This window comes from Sesamum indicum, linkage group LG1 (genome assembly GCF_026168435.1).
Source record: "Sesamum indicum cultivar Baizhima isolate 11 linkage group LG1, ASM2616843v1, whole genome shotgun sequence".
NCBI lineage: Eukaryota > Viridiplantae > Streptophyta > Magnoliopsida > Lamiales > Pedaliaceae > Sesamum > Sesamum indicum.
Genome location: NC_142657.1, coordinates 16,229,964 through 16,251,012, shown reverse-complemented (window position 1 = coordinate 16,251,012; position 21,049 = coordinate 16,229,964). Strand labels below are relative to the sequence as shown.

The 21,049-nt window shown below is 34.7% G+C and overlaps 3 protein-coding genes, 3 non-coding genes and 1 pseudogene across 11 annotated transcripts; 1 reads left to right on the top strand and 6 right to left on the bottom strand.

Annotated features, from left to right (window-relative positions):
• Nucleotides 1–922: 922 nt before the first annotated feature.
• TRNAN-GUU (transfer RNA asparagine (anticodon GUU)) lies at nucleotides 923–996 on the bottom strand. The gene has a single exon. It is a non-coding gene; the product is annotated as a tRNA-Asn (tRNA).
• Nucleotides 997–2,857: 1,861 nt separating this feature from the next.
• On the bottom strand, nucleotides 2,858–2,929 carry TRNAD-GUC (transfer RNA aspartic acid (anticodon GUC)). Its single transcript has one exon. It is a non-coding gene; the product is annotated as a tRNA-Asp (tRNA).
• Nucleotides 2,930–4,138: 1,209 nt separating this feature from the next.
• On the bottom strand, nucleotides 4,139–4,210 carry TRNAD-GUC (transfer RNA aspartic acid (anticodon GUC)). The gene has a single exon. It is a non-coding gene; the product is annotated as a tRNA-Asp (tRNA).
• A 1,830-nt stretch (nucleotides 4,211–6,040) lies between these two features.
• On the top strand, nucleotides 6,041–7,007 carry LOC105164642 (dehydration-responsive element-binding protein 3 pseudogene; annotated as a pseudogene).
• A 1,518-nt stretch (nucleotides 7,008–8,525) lies between these two features.
• Nucleotides 8,526–15,009, bottom strand: EMB2083 (AAA-type ATPase family protein). Its single transcript, XM_011082318.3, has 11 exons — nucleotides 13,409–15,009; nucleotides 12,446–12,618; nucleotides 11,836–11,937; nucleotides 11,586–11,750; nucleotides 11,252–11,392; nucleotides 10,766–10,924; nucleotides 10,540–10,625; nucleotides 10,268–10,346; nucleotides 9,430–9,552; nucleotides 9,172–9,228; nucleotides 8,526–8,955 (listed from the first exon to the last, which is right to left on the bottom strand). The coding sequence occupies exons 1-11, from the start codon at nucleotides 14,745–14,747 to the stop codon at nucleotides 8,737–8,739; spliced, it is 2,643 nt and encodes an 880-aa protein (XP_011080620.3). The 5' UTR covers nucleotides 14,748–15,009; the 3' UTR covers nucleotides 8,526–8,736.
• A 735-nt stretch (nucleotides 15,010–15,744) lies between these two features.
• On the bottom strand, nucleotides 15,745–17,122 carry LOC105163815 (uncharacterized). Its single transcript, XM_011082307.3, has 3 exons — nucleotides 16,447–17,122; nucleotides 16,143–16,214; nucleotides 15,745–16,060 (listed from the first exon to the last, which is right to left on the bottom strand). The coding sequence occupies exons 1-3, from the start codon at nucleotides 16,516–16,518 to the stop codon at nucleotides 15,857–15,859; spliced, it is 348 nt and encodes a 115-aa protein (XP_011080609.1). The 5' UTR covers nucleotides 16,519–17,122; the 3' UTR covers nucleotides 15,745–15,856.
• A 254-nt stretch (nucleotides 17,123–17,376) lies between these two features.
• LOC105163766 (protein transport protein SEC13 homolog B) lies at nucleotides 17,377–19,776 on the bottom strand. 6 transcript variants are annotated; one of them, XM_011082234.3, is made up of 3 exons: nucleotides 19,642–19,776; nucleotides 18,934–19,163; nucleotides 17,377–18,478 (listed from the first exon to the last, which is right to left on the bottom strand). In XM_011082234.3, the coding sequence occupies exon 3, from the start codon at nucleotides 18,400–18,402 to the stop codon at nucleotides 17,497–17,499; it is 906 nt and encodes a 301-aa protein (XP_011080536.1). In that variant the 5' UTR covers nucleotides 18,403–18,478; nucleotides 18,934–19,163; nucleotides 19,642–19,776; the 3' UTR covers nucleotides 17,377–17,496. The 6 variants fall into 6 exon arrangements, with proteins under 6 accessions (XP_011080536.1, XP_011080551.1, XP_011080528.1 ...); XM_011082249.3 differs by having other exon boundaries at nucleotides 17,377–18,466; XM_011082226.3 differs by having other exon boundaries at nucleotides 18,976–19,163.
• Between the last annotated feature and the right edge of the window lie 1,273 nt (nucleotides 19,777–21,049).

Sequence of the window (21,049 nt, the reverse complement as noted above, 5' to 3'; positions counted from 1 at the left end):
TCCAATTTTAATTCTTTTTTAATTGTAATTTTTGGTTTGTAAATACTTTTAATTTTTATTATTGTTTAATTTACAACTTTTTCTCGTAACAATAGCAAATGTTATTGCAAACAATCATAAAAGTAAGGGGAAAAATAAAAGAAAAAAGTAAAATATGTTATTATATGTAAGAATTTTAAAAAATAATCAGAAATCGTTTTCTCTAGCAACGTATTTTAAGAATGGTTGACTATTACAATCACATCAACCATCCAAGCAAAAATTATAATAAAATATTGGGTTTAATACACTTTGTACTCTAATATTATACATAAAATGTATTTACACTTTTAAACTATAAAATACGCAAATCTATAATATAATTAATATAATATTCTATACTTTATAAATTATATAACATGTTTTTTTTTTGTAATATTATTTGCATTATGTATTAACACGTATTTACATTTATTTACTTTAAAAAACATATTTGCATATATTGAGCCTGTAAATATTTTTTTTGTATTCCATAATTTATAAAAAAATATAAGTTATAAATATTATTTTTAAAATAAAATGTGATTAAAATTTTAAATCACTAAAAGTAGTTTTGTGGAGATATTATAATAAAATATATTTTAGGAAGTAAAATAAAATATATAGGGGTAAGTGAGAAGGGCATTTTTATCCTATCAATATCAAATTATTTTGACAGGAATGTTTTTATAATTTTTTATAATTTAAGAGTATAAATAAAATAAAATGCATAATTCAGAGCTGCGGAATGTATTTAACCCTAAAATATTTAATGACTGTACGGAGTTAAATCGGTGTTGCGAAGAAATTGTTTGTAAGTGGAGAAAAGTTAAGAGAGTGGAGGGGGAATTATTGCATTTGATTACGGAGATGAGGAAGGAAATGATTAAGAAGAAGAATGAGGCGCTAGAGGAAGGGGTTGAACCTTCGACCTTGTGGTTAACAGCCACACGCTCTAACCAACTGAGCTACTCCAGCACTGTCGTACACGTAAATAACAGTCTTATTATTTAAAATTATAAATATTCTTTTAATAAAAATAATTATGTAGTTTCTAAAAACCAAATGATGAATGGATATTACTATTTATCCTTGTTGATTTCTTTTTCTAAATATTTGAAAAAATATAAAAGAATTTGAGCATGGGTCAAATAAATAATTGACGAGGCATATTGGTTTATTTTGAAAAATTTGAAAGAGTATATTAAATGATAATTAATAATTTAAGAGGGCATTTTTTGGTCATTTTATCGTAAGATTAGAAAAAAAAACTAATTGAATGAACTTATTGTCAGATGGATGTTAAAATATGAAGAATATTTATAATTTTTCAAATGTTGAGAAGGTATTTGTAATTATCTTTAATGCACGACAATCCGAAAAATTATCCGATGCAGTGCCGGACACGCAATAAAGAATATATAAAAAAGGGCATAGCATCATGCGTGTCCAACATATTTTGGATTTTTTTATAATTTAAGAAAAAATTGGGGTTTTTTTTTTAAATTTTTTTTTTGAGCTTAATAAATAATTAAAAAAAAAAACTCATTCCTCTCAAACTAAAAGTTTTAGGAAAGAATTATTAAAAATTTGGGAGTTGGTCATGATGATTTAACTAATTTGAATATTAAAAATCTTTTATTACATACTTTTTAAAATAAACTGATTATGCATATTATTGAAACCACATTTAATTAGAAATATAGATGTAAGACATTCTGATTTTATATTTTATCTTAATATTGTTTATATTGCATATTTTAATTTTATTAAAAATTAAAAATATACATTATATATAGCCGTGTCGTTATATAATTTTTCTACATTTTTTGTTTTGCGGTATTTTCATCCGGGGATCGTAGACGATTATATACCAAACCTAAAGTGGTTGTGATTTACCTATTGAATCAATGTTTGGCGCTCTTACCGCCATTGGCAAATTCGATATCCATTACAGAAAAATATTGAATTTACTTCTTGGTACCACATAAGAATGTCGTCTTGAATGGGACATCAAGTTGTTAGTTTCAAATGGGTTCATTTGAGGGTGTTAAAAGTATGAGAATGTCTGGAAAAACAAGGAGAAGATGACATGTGAGAAGCAAATATGAGGTTCCAATTGATGTATTCTTCACAAAAACAAACATGTATCTATCTATTCTATAACATGCGAAAATCGGCTGCCCATGAATAGGCCAATGCACATTGCTGGCGCCTAGCAATGTCAGGGAGAGACAAAGAGACCTAAAGGTAGTGATGTAGGGGTTACACTCAAACATTTTAAAATGCTACAGAAGCTCCTAAGAAGTTGTTTTATGTAAAAATGGCTCAAGATTTATGCCACTCTTGTTTGTTTGGGTCATATCAACCTACCCTCAAATCAACTTGAGTTACAGTATGTGTGGCCTCATGATTATACGATCATTCTTGTATTAAAGTCCGTGTGTAATAGTCGTACAACTCAACACAATGTTGTTTTTGACCCTTGAATTTTGTACTATGTTACCAGAATCAGATAGGTGGCCGCTTATTGTCTTTCTTCTCCAGTTGCGAACGAAACTATAGAAACTAACTTAGGCAACAGAAGAGTTACACTAACACACTAAATTTTCTTAACTAAGATGGCTTCTACTTATCAAAACAGACAAACAAATAAGATTACATGTGGATTTGTTTGATTTCATATTATGTTTTCTGAAAAGTGAATTTTCTAATTGGATTATGTAGAGATGATTAAACTACATTATTCCATTTTCATCAAAAAGTTATCTACCGACTAAGCTGGACGGGCTTTTGTTCACTGTTGTGTAAACACTTTAAAGTCAAAATCTAAAAAGGTCGCCGTTGCCGGGGATCGAACCCGGGTCACCCGCGTGACAGGCGGGAATACTCACCACTATACTACAACGACTTGCTTGATTGACACAATGACTAATTTCAAATAGTATGTTCGCAAAAAAACACTTCTGTAAAAAGAAAAGTTTATTCAAATAGGAACACTGTCGTACAGTTAAAAATCTAGACACTAATGAATTAAAATAATATTGGCAGACAACATTGAAATACTAAGATTAGTAATTGAGCCACACACACAACTACTTTCTCACACTATATGCATGAAATAGGATCTTCACATAAATATCATCCTATTGTGAAAAATAGGGATATGCGAACGTGGTATATTATGAAGTCAACGTAAAAATTAAATTTATATTTAACACAATTTTTGTCCCACTCTAGTGTTAATGAAAACGATAATTTATTTATATCAAAGTAGTAGCACCACAAATTTTTAAAAACGACAAATCAAATAGTACTTGAAACTCTTTTAACAAAAGACGAAATGCTCATATTGGTAACATTTAATGATGTAGACAAATCGAAATTGAAGGGAAAGTTAAATGGGAAAGCACATCAAATCACAAAAAGCAACGGGAGAATAATATGAAGAGATCAAGACCGTACTATTGAAATTCGTTTGTATAAAAACCTTGCTTTAATAACATTGTAGAGAGGGAGTTTTGGAAGAGCAATTGAAAGACAAAGATTGAATTGAAAAGCTAAAGGTTTCCTGCTTGCGAAATGTATCAGCTCTTTGTTTACTTGCAATCATTTTGAAATGCTTATAATACATGTGGGGTGTGTGTATTGGGGCCTTGCGGAGATATATTGATACTTGTTGTGGGGGCGTGGTGGAATCCGTCAAGCATGTGGTGGTTTGGTGCACGTTATACGTAAGAGCAGGTGAGTGAGGAGGAAGCGGGGGTTGTGTCCTTTTATGCTTTGTTGGGTGCTGATCTGGGAAAGCTTATGGAGGACAAAAATCTTCATTCGCTTCGCCTGTTTTGTATATCTTAAATGTGGTTGGCAGTACAGATATGAGCATAGCTCCAATAAGCCGTTACCCTACACAAACCCCACTACTCACTCTTACTTTGCTTTAAACAGAATTTATAATAAAAGTTAGAAAAATAATGACATTAATACGGATACGCCCACCGTGGGGCTCGAACCCATTAAGAGCCTTGCGCTCTACCGACTGAGCTAGACGGGCTTTCATTTAATGTTTTGTCAATACCTTAAAAATTGATATAAAGTTGAAAAAGATTAGAAAAGAGTACGCCGTTGCCGGGGATCGAACCCGGGTCACCCGCGTGACAGGCGGGAATACTCACCACTATACTACAACGACTTGTTTGTTCTGTCTGCCTTGTTAATTGGTAGAATACTGTATGCGTAGGGATCTTGCTCTGAAGAGCGGTTTTGGAGGGACCAAATTAAATTGAATAATGGAAATTGGAATAAGGGGTAGCAGTGAACAGCGCGGCCTCTCTACTCCCTACTCCCTCCTTATTCCGTTCCAATTTTTATGGTCTAACAACTGCTACGTTTCCACACACTCAACTCAACACGCATCAACACCATCACTATTCATAATTATGACGCCCCATTTCACATTAATTACCTTTTTCATATCATAATCCAGCTACACTTTATACTACTTCAATCCAAATATGTATTTTCATATGAAACCCTTAATAATTTATTCACGAAGAACATATTAATCAGTAGAGGGATTTTTTCCTTTTCTTTTGTTTCGATTATTTTCACTTCAAAAAGTTCTTGAAGGGTTAAATAGATGTAGGATATTATCGTCAGAGAAGGAAATATTGATTATCGGAGAGAGAAAAAGACGGCGATGAAGGAAAACTGAGAGGGCAAAGAAATATACAAAGAAGAAAACGAGGGGACAAACTAAGTAAAGTAGGGTTAGGGTTCTCTAGGTTAAGTGAAAACCGAGTCGGAGATTATAGTAGGTCGGATTATTTGGGTCAAGTTATCGCGCTGCGTGGCGGTTTGAGGTGTGGGCTAGGTCTATTGAAATAAGGGTTATATGAGTCAAAATTTTTAACACTTATTTTATGAAAAAAATAATAAATAAATTTGATTTGCAGCTCAAAGGCTGCTAAGAATTTTTTGTATTTTTTCATTTAAATGTGAAAGTCAAATCATGCATTAGTTAGAGTTATTTATTTAATTGATAAACACATATTCAACATGTGGAAATTGAGGTGAAAACATCACTTGGGAAGGCCCAAATACTAATAATTGACTCCCCAACAAACATACATATTTATAAATGGACATTTCTCCTTTGTGGTGGTTGTTAGATTTATGAATTTCATGTCCTTCCACCAAATATATAATACTACTCTAATATTCTACACTAACCTATTAAATGAAAGTGATGAATTATTATTTATAAATAAATTAATTATAATCATCAATATCTAATTAAAAATTATATCTAATCAACACTTATTATTATAGCAAAATAATATAAACTATTAAAGTAAAATAACATCTCGTACTTTGGTGGGGTTCAAACTCATAACGTTAAAGTCATGGAGCATCGATTTCATCAATTGAGTAAAGTTTCATTGACTGTGTCGGTTTTTATTTTTATAGCCTATATTGTATTCATCTGATTATATACGCACAAGATGCACTACAAGAAACTTTATTATTGTCTATGGACTATAATCATAGTAAATACTTATTATTAATTGTTGTTGAATGAAAATCGACGCTAAAACTTAGACTTCACTATAACCAATAATTGTTGCATAGTCGTGGTAAATGGCAATTTACTAAAATTATCATAATTAAATATTAATTTTTTTCTAATAATGATTAGTACGAAGTTATCATAAGTTAATGAAATTGATGCCCTACCTAATATATGATTTGTCTCTTCAAAATATATGAATAATAATTAAAATGCAGAATAAGATATCAACTTAGAAAAATAGCAGACACATGTTTCCTTGTCTTAAACCTCAACCAACCATCTTTTTCTTCACTAAATTCTCATTAATTCCTCCCATCCGTCAAATCATATTGAATTTTTTATTTTAAGTTTTAAAATTAATATATATATAAAATTTATGTTATTTATTTTATTTAAAAAATTTATTTATATATATTTAATGTGTATATGTTATATAAAATAAAAGATACGATCAATTCTCTCTCTATATATTATTTATGTACAGAATATTCCGTATCATTTCATACATTCACATACACGTTAACTAATATTCGCTACTGAAAACATGGCTGAGCCACCGTGTTCAGCCGCAGAGAGCTCTTCCAGCACCACCTCCGCCGTGTCCGCGCCAAACTCTGATGAGAATACTGACAAGAAATGCAGGAAACGAGGAAGCCATCATGGAAACAAGCATCCAGTTTACAGGGGAGTGAGAATGCGAAGCTGGGGGAAATGGGTCTGTGAAATCCGGAAGCCGCGCATGAACTCGCGCATTTGGCTCGGCACTTACTCCACGGCGGAGATGGCGGCGCGGGCCCACGACTCTGCCGCTTTGAGCATAAAGGGAAACTCGGCCGTTCTCAACTTCCCTCAGCTGAGGAATTCGCTGCCGCGCCCGGCTTCGCTCTCCCCGCGGGATGTCCAGGCTGCTGCGGCAAAAGCGGCGGTGATGGAGGAGCTCAGCCCGTCGTGCTCGTCTTCTACCTCTGGTTCGTCGATGTGTGATCAAGAGAATGGCGGGTCGGAGGAGCTGGGGGAGATAATTGAGTTGCCGAGTTTGGAGGGGAACTACGACTCGTGGGGAAGTGAGTATTCAGTAGTCGACACGGCGGAGGAAGGGTGGCTGAATCCGGCGTGGTGTGCGGCGGACAAGGAAATCGGTGAGTATATTTATGATCAAGTGGGTGGTGGTACTGGGAGCTTGAACCCCAGCAGTTTCGAGACACTGAGATGGGCTTGCTAGGTGTTCCTTGTGCTTTTGTGATTGTACATCTGGTTTCCCATTTCTTATAATTATTATGTATATAACTATTCTTTCCATTTTTATTTTTTAAATCTCAAATAATTCGACTCTGTGTAATCTCAATTTGTATGTATGTCCTATTTTTTTTGTAGCAATTTCATGCAAATTAAGGTTGAAAGATAGTTTTCTTTCTAATTTTTCTCAAACATCATTGTTTGTTTTTACCTTAATACAACACACGCCCACACCAAAAGTTTAAATATAATTAAAATCTTCTTATAAAGAAATTTTATGTCCTAATAAATAAATTATCTCCAAGACCATTCAATTTTAAAATATATATTTTTGCATAAGGTAAGTTGTATAGTTGAATCAATTAAACTATGAATTTGTTTGCATTTCAAACTACAGTGATGAGTTTTGTTTTTGTGTAGTAATTATAGTTGATTTGAGTTGGGAATTTCAATGACCGTAGGGGTAGTTTAATCGGGATAAGTACTTGAGACCTGAAAGAATAATTACATATAGGCTTGTTAAGAGGTTCATATCTAAAATCTTTCAATGATTGAGCTAATAGGTGTGAGTTCATAGGGAAAAATACAAAATATTCTCTCAATAAATGGCATACCTTAATCTCAAAATAATTATTGAATACTTATTAGACCAAATATTCGTATTTATATAGATCATCGTATCGTAATCTTAGCATTTCAAATATTAAGTGATCAACATTAATAATTTTGGTATTAAATTGGTGAGATCCAATCAGGACAACAAGTGAATTGATTTTCATTCTATTTGAATATTTTGAGGTCATATATGAGTACTTAAATCTTTTTAAGACCCTTTTATCAATCATAACTTTTTTTTTTTTCATATGCTTACATTTCTTTACCACCAATTATTCAAGACCAAAAAGCATATGTTTATAACAAAAGGAAAAATGGAAAATTGAATAAGGAGGAACACATGTGACATTGGTACTAAATAAAATCTAACATGTCCAAAAACTAACAAACTTTAGAATGTGGGAAGAATTTGTATTTTTGTAGAAATAATTGGAGAGGGATTACTGTTTCAGGATTCCCAATCGCACTCAACGCTAAAGTAATCTTTGCATTTTTCCTTTTGTCCAAAACCAAAAGCAAATAGTTTGGCAATCAGTTTACTCTTTGAAATTTATCATAATTATAGATATATGTATTTAATTGAAATTTATAATTTTCAAACTCGATGTTTGTTTGAAAAACTCTACATACCTTTTCAAAAAAGTGAGAAAATACCATAATGACCTTGTGTTTCACGCAAAATATATATATATATATATATGTATTTGAATTATTAATATATAATTTTTCACTTGTTATAATTCAAATGGGCGTAAAATTTTAGTTAAGGCCCATTGTACCCTCATCAATAACACAACGCTCAACTTTCAGCAAAATTAAGTGCAAGTTGAATTTAAAATAAATAGTAAACTTAAATCTTACTTTTTTTATTGTTTATTATTCTTTTTTATGATGCTAACATTGTTTCCACTTTCCCCTGTTTCCAGGAGACAGAAGGGCTGTTGTCCCAGAAAATAGACCACTGTAATGTCTTATGCAGAAGGAAAAATTTGACATGCTTTTGGCATGCATGGGTCACAAATATTTCTTGCAGATTCCAAATATTTTTTGGTAATATGTAATTATCATCTGCAGGGAAAGAATAGATCACAAAAGCTCGTCTGAGTTCGATTTGGTAAATAAGGTAAATCAAAACTAAATACAATTTTTCGTTCGATAATCTTAGACTTTAGAGGAGGAGAAACAAATGTCACAAATTGTATGATCCTTTTATACAATTTTGAACTAAATTTATCATATTACTGAAAATAGGACTTCAAACATACCTGAAACATTAATCGCATTTATGATCATCCTCATCTACTTCCTTGAAGAGCTGCTGCTTCTTTATTGTTTTTGAGAGTATTCTGTAATTCTAGTCGCTTAGCGGACCTGATGTCGAGTATGCTGGCTGGCATAGGCTGGATCGATCCATGCAAGTTGACTAAGTTAAAGAATTCTTGCTTCGTTACACTCTTCTTCTCGACAAGAGTATTGACAATAGCGTCCATAAGTGCTCGATTTTGCTGCAGTATCTGCATGAAATATGGACTAAAATCTTAAAGATTTGTTTGTTTTCAGTTTATTCACTGTTGGAAAGTTGAATGTTTGCCTATAGTTTTAGAAAACACAGTTCAGATCTCTATCTTTTTCTCAGAAAACAGGAAGAGAAAACACCCCTTAAATAGGACCAAATAGAGCTACGTTGTCAGTAAGTAATGCTACAGTGGTGAGATGAATTCACAACGTACCAATTTTGCACGTTCATAGCAAGCTTCAAGGATCCGCAATGCTTCTGAATCAATATACTGAAAATCAAGGACAAAATCACAGGGCTTAAGACACGGGTTTTCTCCAAAAGTCAATGATGTATAAAAAAGTTAATAATACTAAATATTGCCAGATATCACTTTTAGATAAATGGGTTTTGGCCAAAAGCTAATGATGTATAATATGAAATTTCAGAATGTCATTCTATAGCAGACGAGCAAGAAATAAAAATACATTACGTTTATCCTATCTTCAATCCAGAAGTTGTTCAAGCCGTAATGCTTCTCAGAGAGGCCCCCAAGTACAAAAGTCCGTGCAGCTGATCTAGCATTATCTGTTGTCTCTGCCCAAATGGTACTCAACTGGAAAATACCAAAGCAAGAGTGTGAAATTATAATGAATTGCAATTACTACTTACGGCCATAGTCAGGTAAGTGATCAGTTTAATTTAAAATAAGAGCTTTAGAATGAGCAGAACTAGAAAAATTTGTTCCACATAATAAGAAAATAAAGAAGCTTGATTGATATTCAAGATTTAAAGTTTGTATTAACTGTTACAGCTGAAAGATGGATAAATTTCAAGAAATATTGTTAGTCAATGAACATCATGCATTCGAAGATGTATAGAAAACAGAGCTAACTAGAAAAAAGAGGTACAAATTTGAAGACAAACAGTTCAGTTCCTCTCAAAGGCCAATGTCTGCTTTGGTTGGAAAGTTGGTAACACCAAATTTAAAGATTTAAAGTTGCAAACTATCTAATCTTCACTAGGCCTCGAATCAATGAGGTATGATATTTAGAACACAAGTAAAAAATTCTGAACTGAGTTATCTCTACCCTCTAGCATTATTTCCGGCCATCTCAAGTCATACATGTCTAACGAGACGTTTATTGAAGAAAACAAACAGATTCCAACAGAATCTAGCAAATTACGTCCCATTTATAGGCTTTGCTTTTTAACATTTAAGATAAAATAGTAGGTACCACAGTAAATGATTTTTTCTGCAGATATATTGCGAGAAGCCGAAAACAATTTGCTTATTCAAATATGAAAAACATAATGCCTAGTCATGTTACCTGATCCTTCCCATACCACAGTTCATCAGCCGCACGTGGCGCAAGTTGGACAGTGATATGATCCAAGAGAGATTGACGGCTGCAAAAGTAAAGGATGAAATGTTCGGCATATACATGTATGCATACATACTAGATAGTTCGTGTGCACAAACTTTTGGGGTAAAGTAAATATAGATTAACAAGAGCGTTACTTTGAAATAAGTGATCTCATACTATTTTCAAGTGCAGGACAAGAATAATATATTTGCCAATAGATTATACAGAAGCCATACCTTAACATTCCTTCCTTAAATTTGATATGGTCCATTTTCATTCGTACATACCCCAATTCCCTTCCAGCTCTTGGAGCAATTGTTACCTGCCATAACAACACAACAATGGGGATACCAGATGTCGAGCATTTGTTTATGAATTTGGTTTGGAAAAGAAGAAAGTTCCCGTCAAAAGTAAATGCACAACTTATGCGGGAGCAATTTACATTAAAGGTATAGAACATACAAATTCAATATTCTTAAGGTCAGGGAAGTTCACAGCGACTACAGCCATTGCTGCTTCATTTATGGCCACTTGCTTCCACACCTCAGGGCTCCTCTCTTTTCTATCTAGCATTCCTCGTTCTTCTATTTGTGCAGCTTGTAACAAGTCATCAGTAGTAATCTGCACATGGCCAATAGATTTCCAGTTATACAACCACCCACGCTTTATGCACAATCAATAGGTTAAACTTGTTATACATCAATAAAAATTCATTTCTCATGCCTGTCTGTTCAAATGCACATGAGCGGACTATTCCAAGTAAAATAAAAATCTAATGTAAAAAAAGTACATAAAATTCATCTATTCTTATCCGCATCCTCAGTACTTATTCAAGCTCTATATGTCCTAATCATTAATAAGAAAAGTTTCTGGCCACTGACAGTCAAAGGAGAAAAGTAGATGATGTAGAAATTATTTCAGATTTTTCAGCATTGCAAGAATGAATACCTCGGTTCTTCCATCACGCATCATATTGATAGCTGCAACCTCTATGATGTTGGCCAGCTCTGCACCTACCATTCCATCAGTTATACTAGCAACAGCTGTATAGTCCACATCTGGAGCCATTGGCTTCTTCCGAGCATGAACCTAAAACCAGAAAATTAAAATATTACCTCCAAGAGAAGGTGGCACTTAAGAATAGAGCATGCGATATCCAGTTTGTAACGACAAAAGCCAAACAACTAAAGCTTCAGAAAATTTGCATTTTTAGAAATATCAATTTAAAGCATGCATATGCCCTGAAAAAGTTTTGCATATATAAATAATTTATAGACGAAACCTTCAGAATCTCAACGCGGCCAATCAATCCAGGCTTGGGAATGTATATTTTGCGATCAAACCTCCCTGGTCTTACAAGTGCTGGGTCCAAAATGTCTGGCCGATTAGTGGAAGCAATAGTAATAACTTCACCTCTGCCTTCGAACCCATCCAGGCACACAAGAAGCTGAAGCATAGTTAAAGTAATTGCATATGAACATGGACCCAAATACTATTTGACAACTAAAAGAAATGAGATATGCTCAAGAGACCTGATTTAATGTAGCATCACGTTCTTGCCCACCAGACCCCTTGATTAAACCACGTTTCCTTCCAACAGCATCGAGCTCATCAATGAAAACCACAGATGGAGCCTGAATAGATTTACGCAAAAAATTTACATATCTTACCAGTGCATCAGGTACCTATTTGTTTGTATTTTCATTTTCAATTTTTGAAACAGTAATTAAAATGAAAATATGTGTGTTTATATGTATTCTCATTATAAATATATTGATTGACACCACAGTTTAATATAAAACACAATCTCATTAGCTAATCGAAACATATTCTCATTTCACACGAAAACTTAAACAAAATTGGAAACACATATTTGTCACTGAAAACTGAGAATGGAAACACAAACAGTGATTTTACTGTGAAACAACTCTGAGAAAGTAAAGCGACAAAAGAACGTACTCTGCTCCAACAGCTGCAGTCTATCAGGAAATGTAGTTAAACGAAGAAAGAAAAGAAGAAACAATGTGACCAGTTAGCAGAAGAGACAAAAAACTTGACATAATTTTACATAATGATTCCATTTGTATAATGCAATGAGGAGACTATAACCCACATGAATAATTACATCATAAAAATACTCACATTTTCCTTTGCTTCTTGATAGAGTGCTCGAACACGAGAAGCACCAACCCCAACGTATATTTCAACAAACTGAGATGCAGAAATGGAGAAGAAGTTTACACCTGCCTCACCAGCCACAGCTTTTGCTAATAATGTCTTCCCCACCCCAGGGGGGCCACAAAGCAGTATACCACCTGAAGTATTTGAAGAGAGAGTTCCAACATTGCATTACGGCACAAGAAAAACAAAACAGGGTACTGAAGAAAAGCTAACGGATAATGGAATCTAGATGCAATTGAAATATGGAAATTACTAGTTGGATTGCTACTTGCACATACTTCCTGAACCAAGTTGTAGAACATAACCAGAAATTCAAAGACCATTTAATTTCTAAAAGTAATATAAAAATTACACTAAAGGTTCAAACTAAAATAGAGAAGTAGATACCATTGTGTTTTACCAACTGAACTGGCAATTCCTTAGACCTAATTATTCTGAGTAGCATAAGATCACTTTACTAGCAGATAGGAATAGGACTGATAGAACTACTGGCGTCACAGAATCCTAAGATGTGTTTTCTTACATGCACCATATACAAGGAACACAATAACTTTGTAAGGCCACCAATCAATCTAAATTGGCCAAATTGTTAGATGTTACAAGTACTAATGCCTAATCTCGAAAAGGAAGTTCGAAACCAACATATTATATCTCCATCACCATAGCCAAGGAGCAAGAGAGTCGGCATGAGTGTGAGACGCAGTAATATATCTTCAGAACTACCACTAAAATACAAAGAGTAACAAGAGATCAAATGGCTATTAAAAAACTTTAGCCATGTCATATGAAGGTACAACGCCATTCAGAGTCGAACAGAATCATGTAGATAAAGGTTAAGGCTTGTTGATGAGGAAAGAACAAGGAGAGTGAAGATAGAATGAGATAAAATAGGAAACTAGACTTTGTTCAATGCAATAACCTAACCTGGTATTTTAACTCCTCGCCTGCGATACATTTCCCCATGCGTAAAGAACTTCACAATCTCCTCAAGCTCAAGTCGGATTTTCCCAAGCCCTGCAACATCTGAGAACTTGACATCCACACCTCTTTCCAAATACTGTGGAAGTCTCCTATTCTGAGCCCGTCGAACACGTGCACCAGACCTCATAAATTGCTCTGCCATTTTCATATAAGGATTGTCATCCTCCTTGCCTCCTTCTTCCTCATCATCTCCAGCCTCAATCCCAGCCATTTCCCTCTCCAGCTGCCTCATCTTCTTCTTCTCCTCAGCCTCTGCCTTTTCTATCTTCAACCTGTCCTCGTAATCCTTCTTCTGTTTTTTATAGTTAAGAACAACCGTGCGATAGAAAATATAGAAGAAAACAAACCCAAGAGCTGTGGAAACATTAGAATCACTAGCTAAACGGTTCCACATGTATGCCATGCTTTCTGAGTTCCTACGCGCTTGGCGCAATGACTCCTCATACTTCACTTTCTTTATTTCCATCCTTCTTTGCTTCGCTGCCATTTTCTTTTGCATGTTCATCGCCTTCTCCATCATTACCCTGTCTTGTCTCATCTTCGCCAATTCCTCATCTTTCCTCCGCCTAAACTCCTCCCTAACTCTCTTCAACTCCAATGCCTTCTTAGACTGAGGCTTTGGCTTCACCAATGAAAACATCCATGAAGGAATCTCCGACAAAAACCCAAGATAAGGCTTTGGGATTTCTGGCTTTTTCAAAGGGGGACTGTAAGCATTTATACAGAGCCCATTAATTTGCAACTCATCCCATTCCTCCCAAAATTTTGAATCACTCTGAACTGAAGGCAACACTACTCTAACAACCTTGTTATCCTCCAAAACAGCCAAAACAACCTCCGGCTGCTGCTTTAATCGGACATTGGGGGGCTTAATAATGTGCCTAAGCTTATTTTCCCTTTTCAAATCCAAGATTTCACTATAAGCAAGCCTGTCCGATACTACAGGAAGCCCTTGTGTCCACTTTCGCAATTCCTCGGGGGTCAAAGCTTCAGTCCTTTTCCCCAAACGCTTCTTTTCAGAGACTTTAGCTGCAGCTAAACAGGGTTGTGGAAGTGAAACTGAGATTACAGTTAGTGTTACGGAGAATTTGAGTAAATTCAATGGTGCTCTCTTGAATATCGATTCTTCTTTATCTTCTTTAACCTCACGGCGGTTTCCTGAGTGGTTTTTCCCAAGATTGCACGAAATTGCGAAGAGGGTTTTGGGTTTTCTCAAGTTGGGATGCTGATACAGAGGAAGCGACGGCAAGAATGAGGAATTGAGAATGCAATTACAAGCCATGAAGTTGTTTAACTTCAAACAAAACAAAAGAAGACAATCCTTAACAAAATTCAGAATGATAACATTGTACAATGTCACAGCAGTCTTAGACAGACATGAGTCTGTGATAACGATGAAAAACAGAGCATCGAGTAGAACAACATATATATTTCTTTGCTTTCTGAGATGCAGATTACCGATGAGAGCTACAGCGCCACCGCCGGCCGGTTGGGGTTGGCGGAGAGGTTTATGGTTAATCGGCGGTGATAGCCCCAAAAGAAGAACCCATATATCATGGGCCCTTATCTTTCTCATGGAATATGGATATAAGCAAAGCCCATTGTACTCTTTATTGGGCCTAGAAATGGGTCCATTGAGAAATTTTACTTTGAACACTATAATATTTAAATCCTTCTCAAAAGTACTCAGGGAGAAAAAAAACAAAGATTATCTGAAAAAAATAAAAATTTAGTATTCATCAAACATAAATTTAGGTGAAGGAGGCACTTTTTGAGTGGTGAGGTTGAGATCACAACATATAGTTCGAATTTTATAGATGTGTGTTGATAATTTACTCTTAATACTAGTGTTTTTTTTTTTTTGGATAGTTCTTTGTTTACTTTGAAATATAGTGATTTATTTTAAAATATTGATGCATTGAATTAATATTTGAGTTTGAATGTACTGTGCTAATGAACAATATAATAATAATTAAAAAAAAATAGACCATACATTTAGGATGATTTGTATGGAGACAATATTTTTATAAAATTGAGAGATAAAAAGATTTTAGCCAAAATAAAAGTAACCACATTTGGCTATATTTTTTAATAAAGAGAAAGATATATATGTAATTGAGTGTAAGTTTATTTGTTTTCATACTTTACTTCTTCTGTTTGAAAGTATGCTTAAATTTAAATGTGTAATTGACGAAGATTTACTTTTTTAGAAAACTAAAAATGTATTAAATTTAATCTTATACTATTTCCACACCCAACCCATATTTAATTTTTGGAAATTTTAATCAATTAGCAGAATTTTATTTCTTTTGAGCATTGTACAATGTTCTCCAGTCTCCACTACACAGCTAAACAATAATGTTCTTCCATCACTACACGGAAAATTAGGGCTCAAAAGGGGGCGGAGAGCGGCTCTTTAACCCTACACTCCTCCGGAGAGGACTCCACCGTAAGTGCAGAAGCGGAACACTGGCAATATGTCTCCACAGTAGTAATCTCCGTCTCGATTACTTCCTTGCTGGGCGGCGGAGTTGCCACGTCTGAAACCACCAGCACCACCGTTTCTTTGGTTGCCACCACAGGCTTCCGCAGTCCCTGCAAGAGGGATTAAAGATCAAAAGGGGGTTTTGTTGCAAGATGGAAATGGTGAGAAGTGGAGGAATAATTGATAATTTACCTGATCATGATTAAGTATCATTGAGGCTTCATCATCAGGTTCTTTTCTCTGAACTATGTCCACAGCAATTTCCTGCATGCATGGATCGTGTTGATCGTGTATGTGTATCAACTAGTAGTTGATGATGTTTATGTAATTTGGGAGTTGTTTGTGTGATGGAGTCCAAGTACTACCATCTGATTACAAATCCTTATACATGCTTCACTGTATGCGTGGATCTTGATCAAACTAATCAATACATTTTATTACATATAGAAGCAAAAAGTATGAAGAAAAAATGCACGTGGCTGACCTATGTACGTACCCGGACATGGTTGAGTTGGCCTTGGTTTAAGGTGCGAGGTTCCAGTTCAATGGAGCAGCAGAAATTAGCCATGAATGTAATGATTTTTCATCCAAATGATGGGAATGGAAATTCAGTTGATTTAGAAGCAATAGAGCCCCTTTATGGTATTTAAATCTCCCAACTGGAAATTCACGGATCATTTGACTTTACATCGGAGAAACTGAGGACGGGGGGAATTTTTTCAAAAATCCCGTGCCTCCAGCTCCTTTTTTGAGTGGATGAGATTTTGACTAATTTTCAACTTGTGAACTGTCAAGTCAAGTGTTTCACGAGGAGCAAATAAATACTCCACCCTTTATTTTCTATTGGTTGGGGGATATCCCCTTTGGGCTCAAGGCTTAGAGAATTGTGGCAAGTGAGAGAAAAATAGGATGAATCAATAGTTTTTGGTTTAGTGCAATTTCTTGTACTTAGATACTTTCAAGAATTATATAACATATAAAACGCAGAGATGGTTCACTTCCAGGATAGAAATATTTCAATGTGTGGTGTGTTAACCCTTCAACTTTTATCACGCTTGCTTTCTTTGTTTTAGATCGTCCTCATTTTTTGTGAGTTTCATTATGATCACACAATCTCTTTAAACTCTAATTGCATACCATCAATTGACACAATTTCCCCACATCTCTTCTTCGCACAAGAGGACTGAACATTTAGCGTGCCGATAACATACAACATAAATTTCAGACATGCAGATGAATCATGAACCAGCAAGCGAAACGTGTAAGATGTGAATGAGGCAACAGAAGCTCGAAGAAAGGTGCCATCCTGATACACCACAGTACCACTATAACTAGCTACTTTCCCATTGTTTATGAATTCTCGGAACAAAAACAGAAAACAGTTATGTTGTCATAATGCGTACTTATCATGGATGATGCAGAAGGATGCTGTAAGCAAAGTTACTCCGCTGTATCAGTAAAGTATAACGAATATATGCGAGTTAATTTCTTATTGGACCTAATTTTCACTATTAGGGAAAAAATAAAACCAAACTGTCACCTAAGTTTATGATTCAACTGCAGTCACCTGCTGCCACTCCCCATCTATTGCTTCTTTCCATACTGTGATGTTACTTTTCCCATCAGCCACAGCGAGCGTGTTCCCAGTCAGCGACCAAGAGACCCTCCAAACAGCAGATCCAAAGTCCTTCAAAATCTTACCATTCCATTGATCACCTTCCTTGAGTGCCGTCCATATTATTACCTTTCCATCTTCAGAAGCACTTGCAATCACTGACTTAGGAAGCCCCAAGTTGGGTGCCCAGGAAACATCCCTCACCCAATCAGTATGCATTTTAAGAGCAGGGAAGCAATCCATCCTCCAAGTTCCATTATCAAACTTCCATACTTTCACCGTATTATCACAGCCACCAGATGCTAGTCTCCGAACAGGATTGAGTAGGCCAGAACCTATAAGAGCACCAAGGGCAGTTGATGGGGCCCATGTGACTGATGTAACCCCAACTGGATGAGCCTGTTCAATTTGTGATTTGTCCCATCCACCATCTGATCTTGCAGTGAACACCGAGATGTTGCCATCTGTGGATCCACATGCCAGACAAAGACCTAGCTCATGAGGAGCCCAAGAAATACAATTCACAGAGGCTTTATGATCGTCGAAAACATGAGCCTGAATCCACTCATTTTGATTGCCTTCCTTCCATATTACAACCTTTCCATCATAAGAACAAGAAGCAAGGAGCGACCCAAACTTAGGATGGGCCCATGCAACTTGCCATACTGGCCCTCGGTGACCAGTTAAAGTAGCAAGGTGCTGAGATCTCGAGTTGCTAACTCCAATTATCTTAATAGCGTTGTCAGAAGAAGCAGTAGCCAGACGTTTGCCATAATAATCCATTGCCACATCATGAACAATGTCCTGGTGACCTGTCTCAATCTTTTGCCCAGGCATGTCTCTTTTCTGAATAGATAACAACCACAAGCTCTATAATTTCACAACACTAGATTTCTTCAGCCTATTTTTGCTCCTAACACACAGAGAGGACTTCAGTTACTGCTTTCAACAGTTCCAACATACAAGAACATGTCAAATTTCTATTGAAACCAAACTCAACAAACAGATAAATCAAATGCCCCCAGTCTCCCACCCTCTACCACCACGAAGAGAGGAACAAGAGTGTGGAGATTTAACTAAGACTACATTCTTACTCTTAATATATTAATTAAACATTGAACTAATTACTATCAGGAACAATGAAAGTGTGAAAGACATCTAGTTAAGTAATAGATAGAGAAAAGACACAAAAGGAAATTATTTAAATCATGAATTCGAAATACCATTTCATTTTAAAGGAGTAATAATAAACACAATGCAAATTCATTCTAAATAAGTTCTATGGCATCATGAGAGGAGTTTATGGGAAGCAATCACTTTCTCTAATTGACATAGGATTGGACAGAGGAGAAAGAGTCCAGCCCTTACGTCAGAGTATGGTGCAATCTGAAATGAATGAAAGAGGAGCACCTAGGATCATAATGAGAATCTGAGACCATTAAAAGCAAATCCCCACATCAATTAGCTTGGCGTTAGCGCGTGAAGGAATGTACTAGACCTCCCACCCCAAACCAGCTCCAAGAACATTTCTCAAAGAATCTGGAAGGGGAGTCCCCCTTGATCCTCTTATCTCACAAAATGTCGCAAAGCTTTCTTCCCTAATAATGACAACCGATAAAATTTAAAACACACATACTAAGTTTATAGAAATAACATCATATATCCAAAGAAGCTTTAACTACAGAAAATCGTTAAGTATACCGCCGTGATTGCGGCTAACATGAAATCAAATTCCAATAAATTCAACAACAGTGGTAAAAAACCGCACGCCAGATTCCATATAGACAACCATGTTAAATTACAGAGAAAAATAAATAAATAAAGTCACACGGAGATGAGCGCAATCAACATTGCCGTCTTCCACAAAACTAAGAAAAATCACCAACAATCGGAAACCCCTAATTAACCGATCACCCCAAACCAAGTCGATCACCGAAAATTGAAAAACCCAACACCAAAATCCAATTCGATCAGATAAGAGAAAAACCATGAATTCAGGTAGACAAGAATGAATCCAAAATATTCATCGCAATAAAGTGTTTATACACAAACCAAAACTCGCAGAAAACCTCTGACCTGTTGAAACGTCTGTTCTCCAAGCTTACTGAACGTCCGTCGTCAGCTGCACTTCATAGTTCATACTCCCAAGAAATCACCAGTACGACATCGTACCAAATACCAATTAAGCAGTTTCCTTATCATGGGCCGACATCCCATCCAGTAAGCCATCTCGCTGATCCAAAAATTCCCATACTGGGCCGTGGCCCACCAATGAATTACTATATCCTTTGAGATTAATATAAATATTTATTAATTTTTATAAAATTATAATTATATCCAGAACACAAACACTCTAAAAAATATTAGAGACATAACTTTAATTTTACAAAAAAATAAAATAAAATATTTATATATTTTAACCTAAAGCATATCAACCTAATATCTCCAAATTGTCGAGCTAAATTTAGGAATTAATGATTAGCGTATTTCAACAGCCATCATGAGAATAGGCAAGCAATCAAAGCTAAATTTATATCCACACACTTTTTTTTTTTATGTATTTTTATATTATTATTTCTAAAAGTAGTTTAAGAGCATGTAACATTACATTAACATATATCAAGCTAATAATTTAAAAAATTATGTTTTTCCCCCCCTTAAAAATTACATATGAATCATTGATATATTTTTATCATGTGGTTGTAATGAAACTGTACATACTCGGTTCAGTTTTGATCAGTACTATTGGAATGTTTTAAATGCATATTCAGGACCATTTAAAGTAATATCGACAGTCAATAAGGCTTTGCTCCAGTGATAAAGTTGAGGTCTCACAATAAAAAAATTGCAGGTTTGAATCCCACGAATGTGAGTGGATAAGTCCACTTTTATAATTGGGATAATTACATCCTCTCTCCTGAGGTTTGGTGCAATTACATGTAAAATGCCTATAATTTAAAAAATTACATCTATTATCCTTGAAATTTGCTTTTATCTAACAAATAAGTCCACATGTTAGTCAAAATTCATTGAGTTTAATGACATTAATAAAAAAAATCGGATAAAAATACACATTTACCCCTAGTTGACTTCTTACTAAATTTGTTGCATGTTAAATAAGTCTTTATGTTCAATTACCCTTGCACATCTTCACATATTAATATATATACTAAGTTATATCTTCAACGTTATATGAGTAATTTAGTAAGAAAATAATTTATTTGCCCTGCAATAAGTTAGAAATAAGTCAATCAAGGCTAAATATAAATTTTTATTCATATTTTTTTGTTAATATCAACAAATTCAGTAAAATTTGATTAATTGATAGACCTATTTTTATACAGAAGCAAACCTCATGGGTGATAGATGTAATTTCTCAAACCATAGGAGATCTACATATAATACACTAATAATATGATAAATATAATGCACTTATCATGTAATTAGCAATAACTCAAGAAAAATGAATAATCATATACCGATT

Bases quoted from the DNA above. Each gene is read 5' to 3' on its own strand.
- LOC105163766 (XM_011082234.3), bottom strand. From the start codon at position 18,402: ATGCCTGGGCAAAAGATTGAGACAGGTCACCAGGACATTGTTCATGAT.
- EMB2083 (XM_011082318.3), bottom strand. From the start codon at position 14,747: ATGGCTTGTAATTGCATTCTCAATTCCTCATTCTTGCCGTCGCTTCCT. The intron at 11,938-12,445 runs GTGAGTATTTTT...AAATCTATTCAG, and splicing joins ATCAAGAAGCAAAGGAAAAT to GCTCCATCTGTGGTTTTCAT. The intron at 10,347-10,539 runs GTATGGCTTCTG...TTACTTTTGCAG, and splicing joins TTTAAGGAAGGAATGTTAAG to CCGTCAATCTCTCTTGGATC.
- LOC105163815 (XM_011082307.3), bottom strand. From the start codon at position 16,518: ATGGCTAATTTCTGCTGCTCCATTGAACTGGAACCTCGCACCTTAAAC. The intron at 16,215-16,446 runs GTACGTACATAG...CCATGCATGCAG, and splicing joins GCCAACTCAACCATGTCCGG to GAAATTGCTGTGGACATAGT. The intron at 16,061-16,142 runs GTAAATTATCAA...TCCCTCTTGCAG, and splicing joins TGATACTTAATCATGATCAG to GGACTGCGGAAGCCTGTGGT.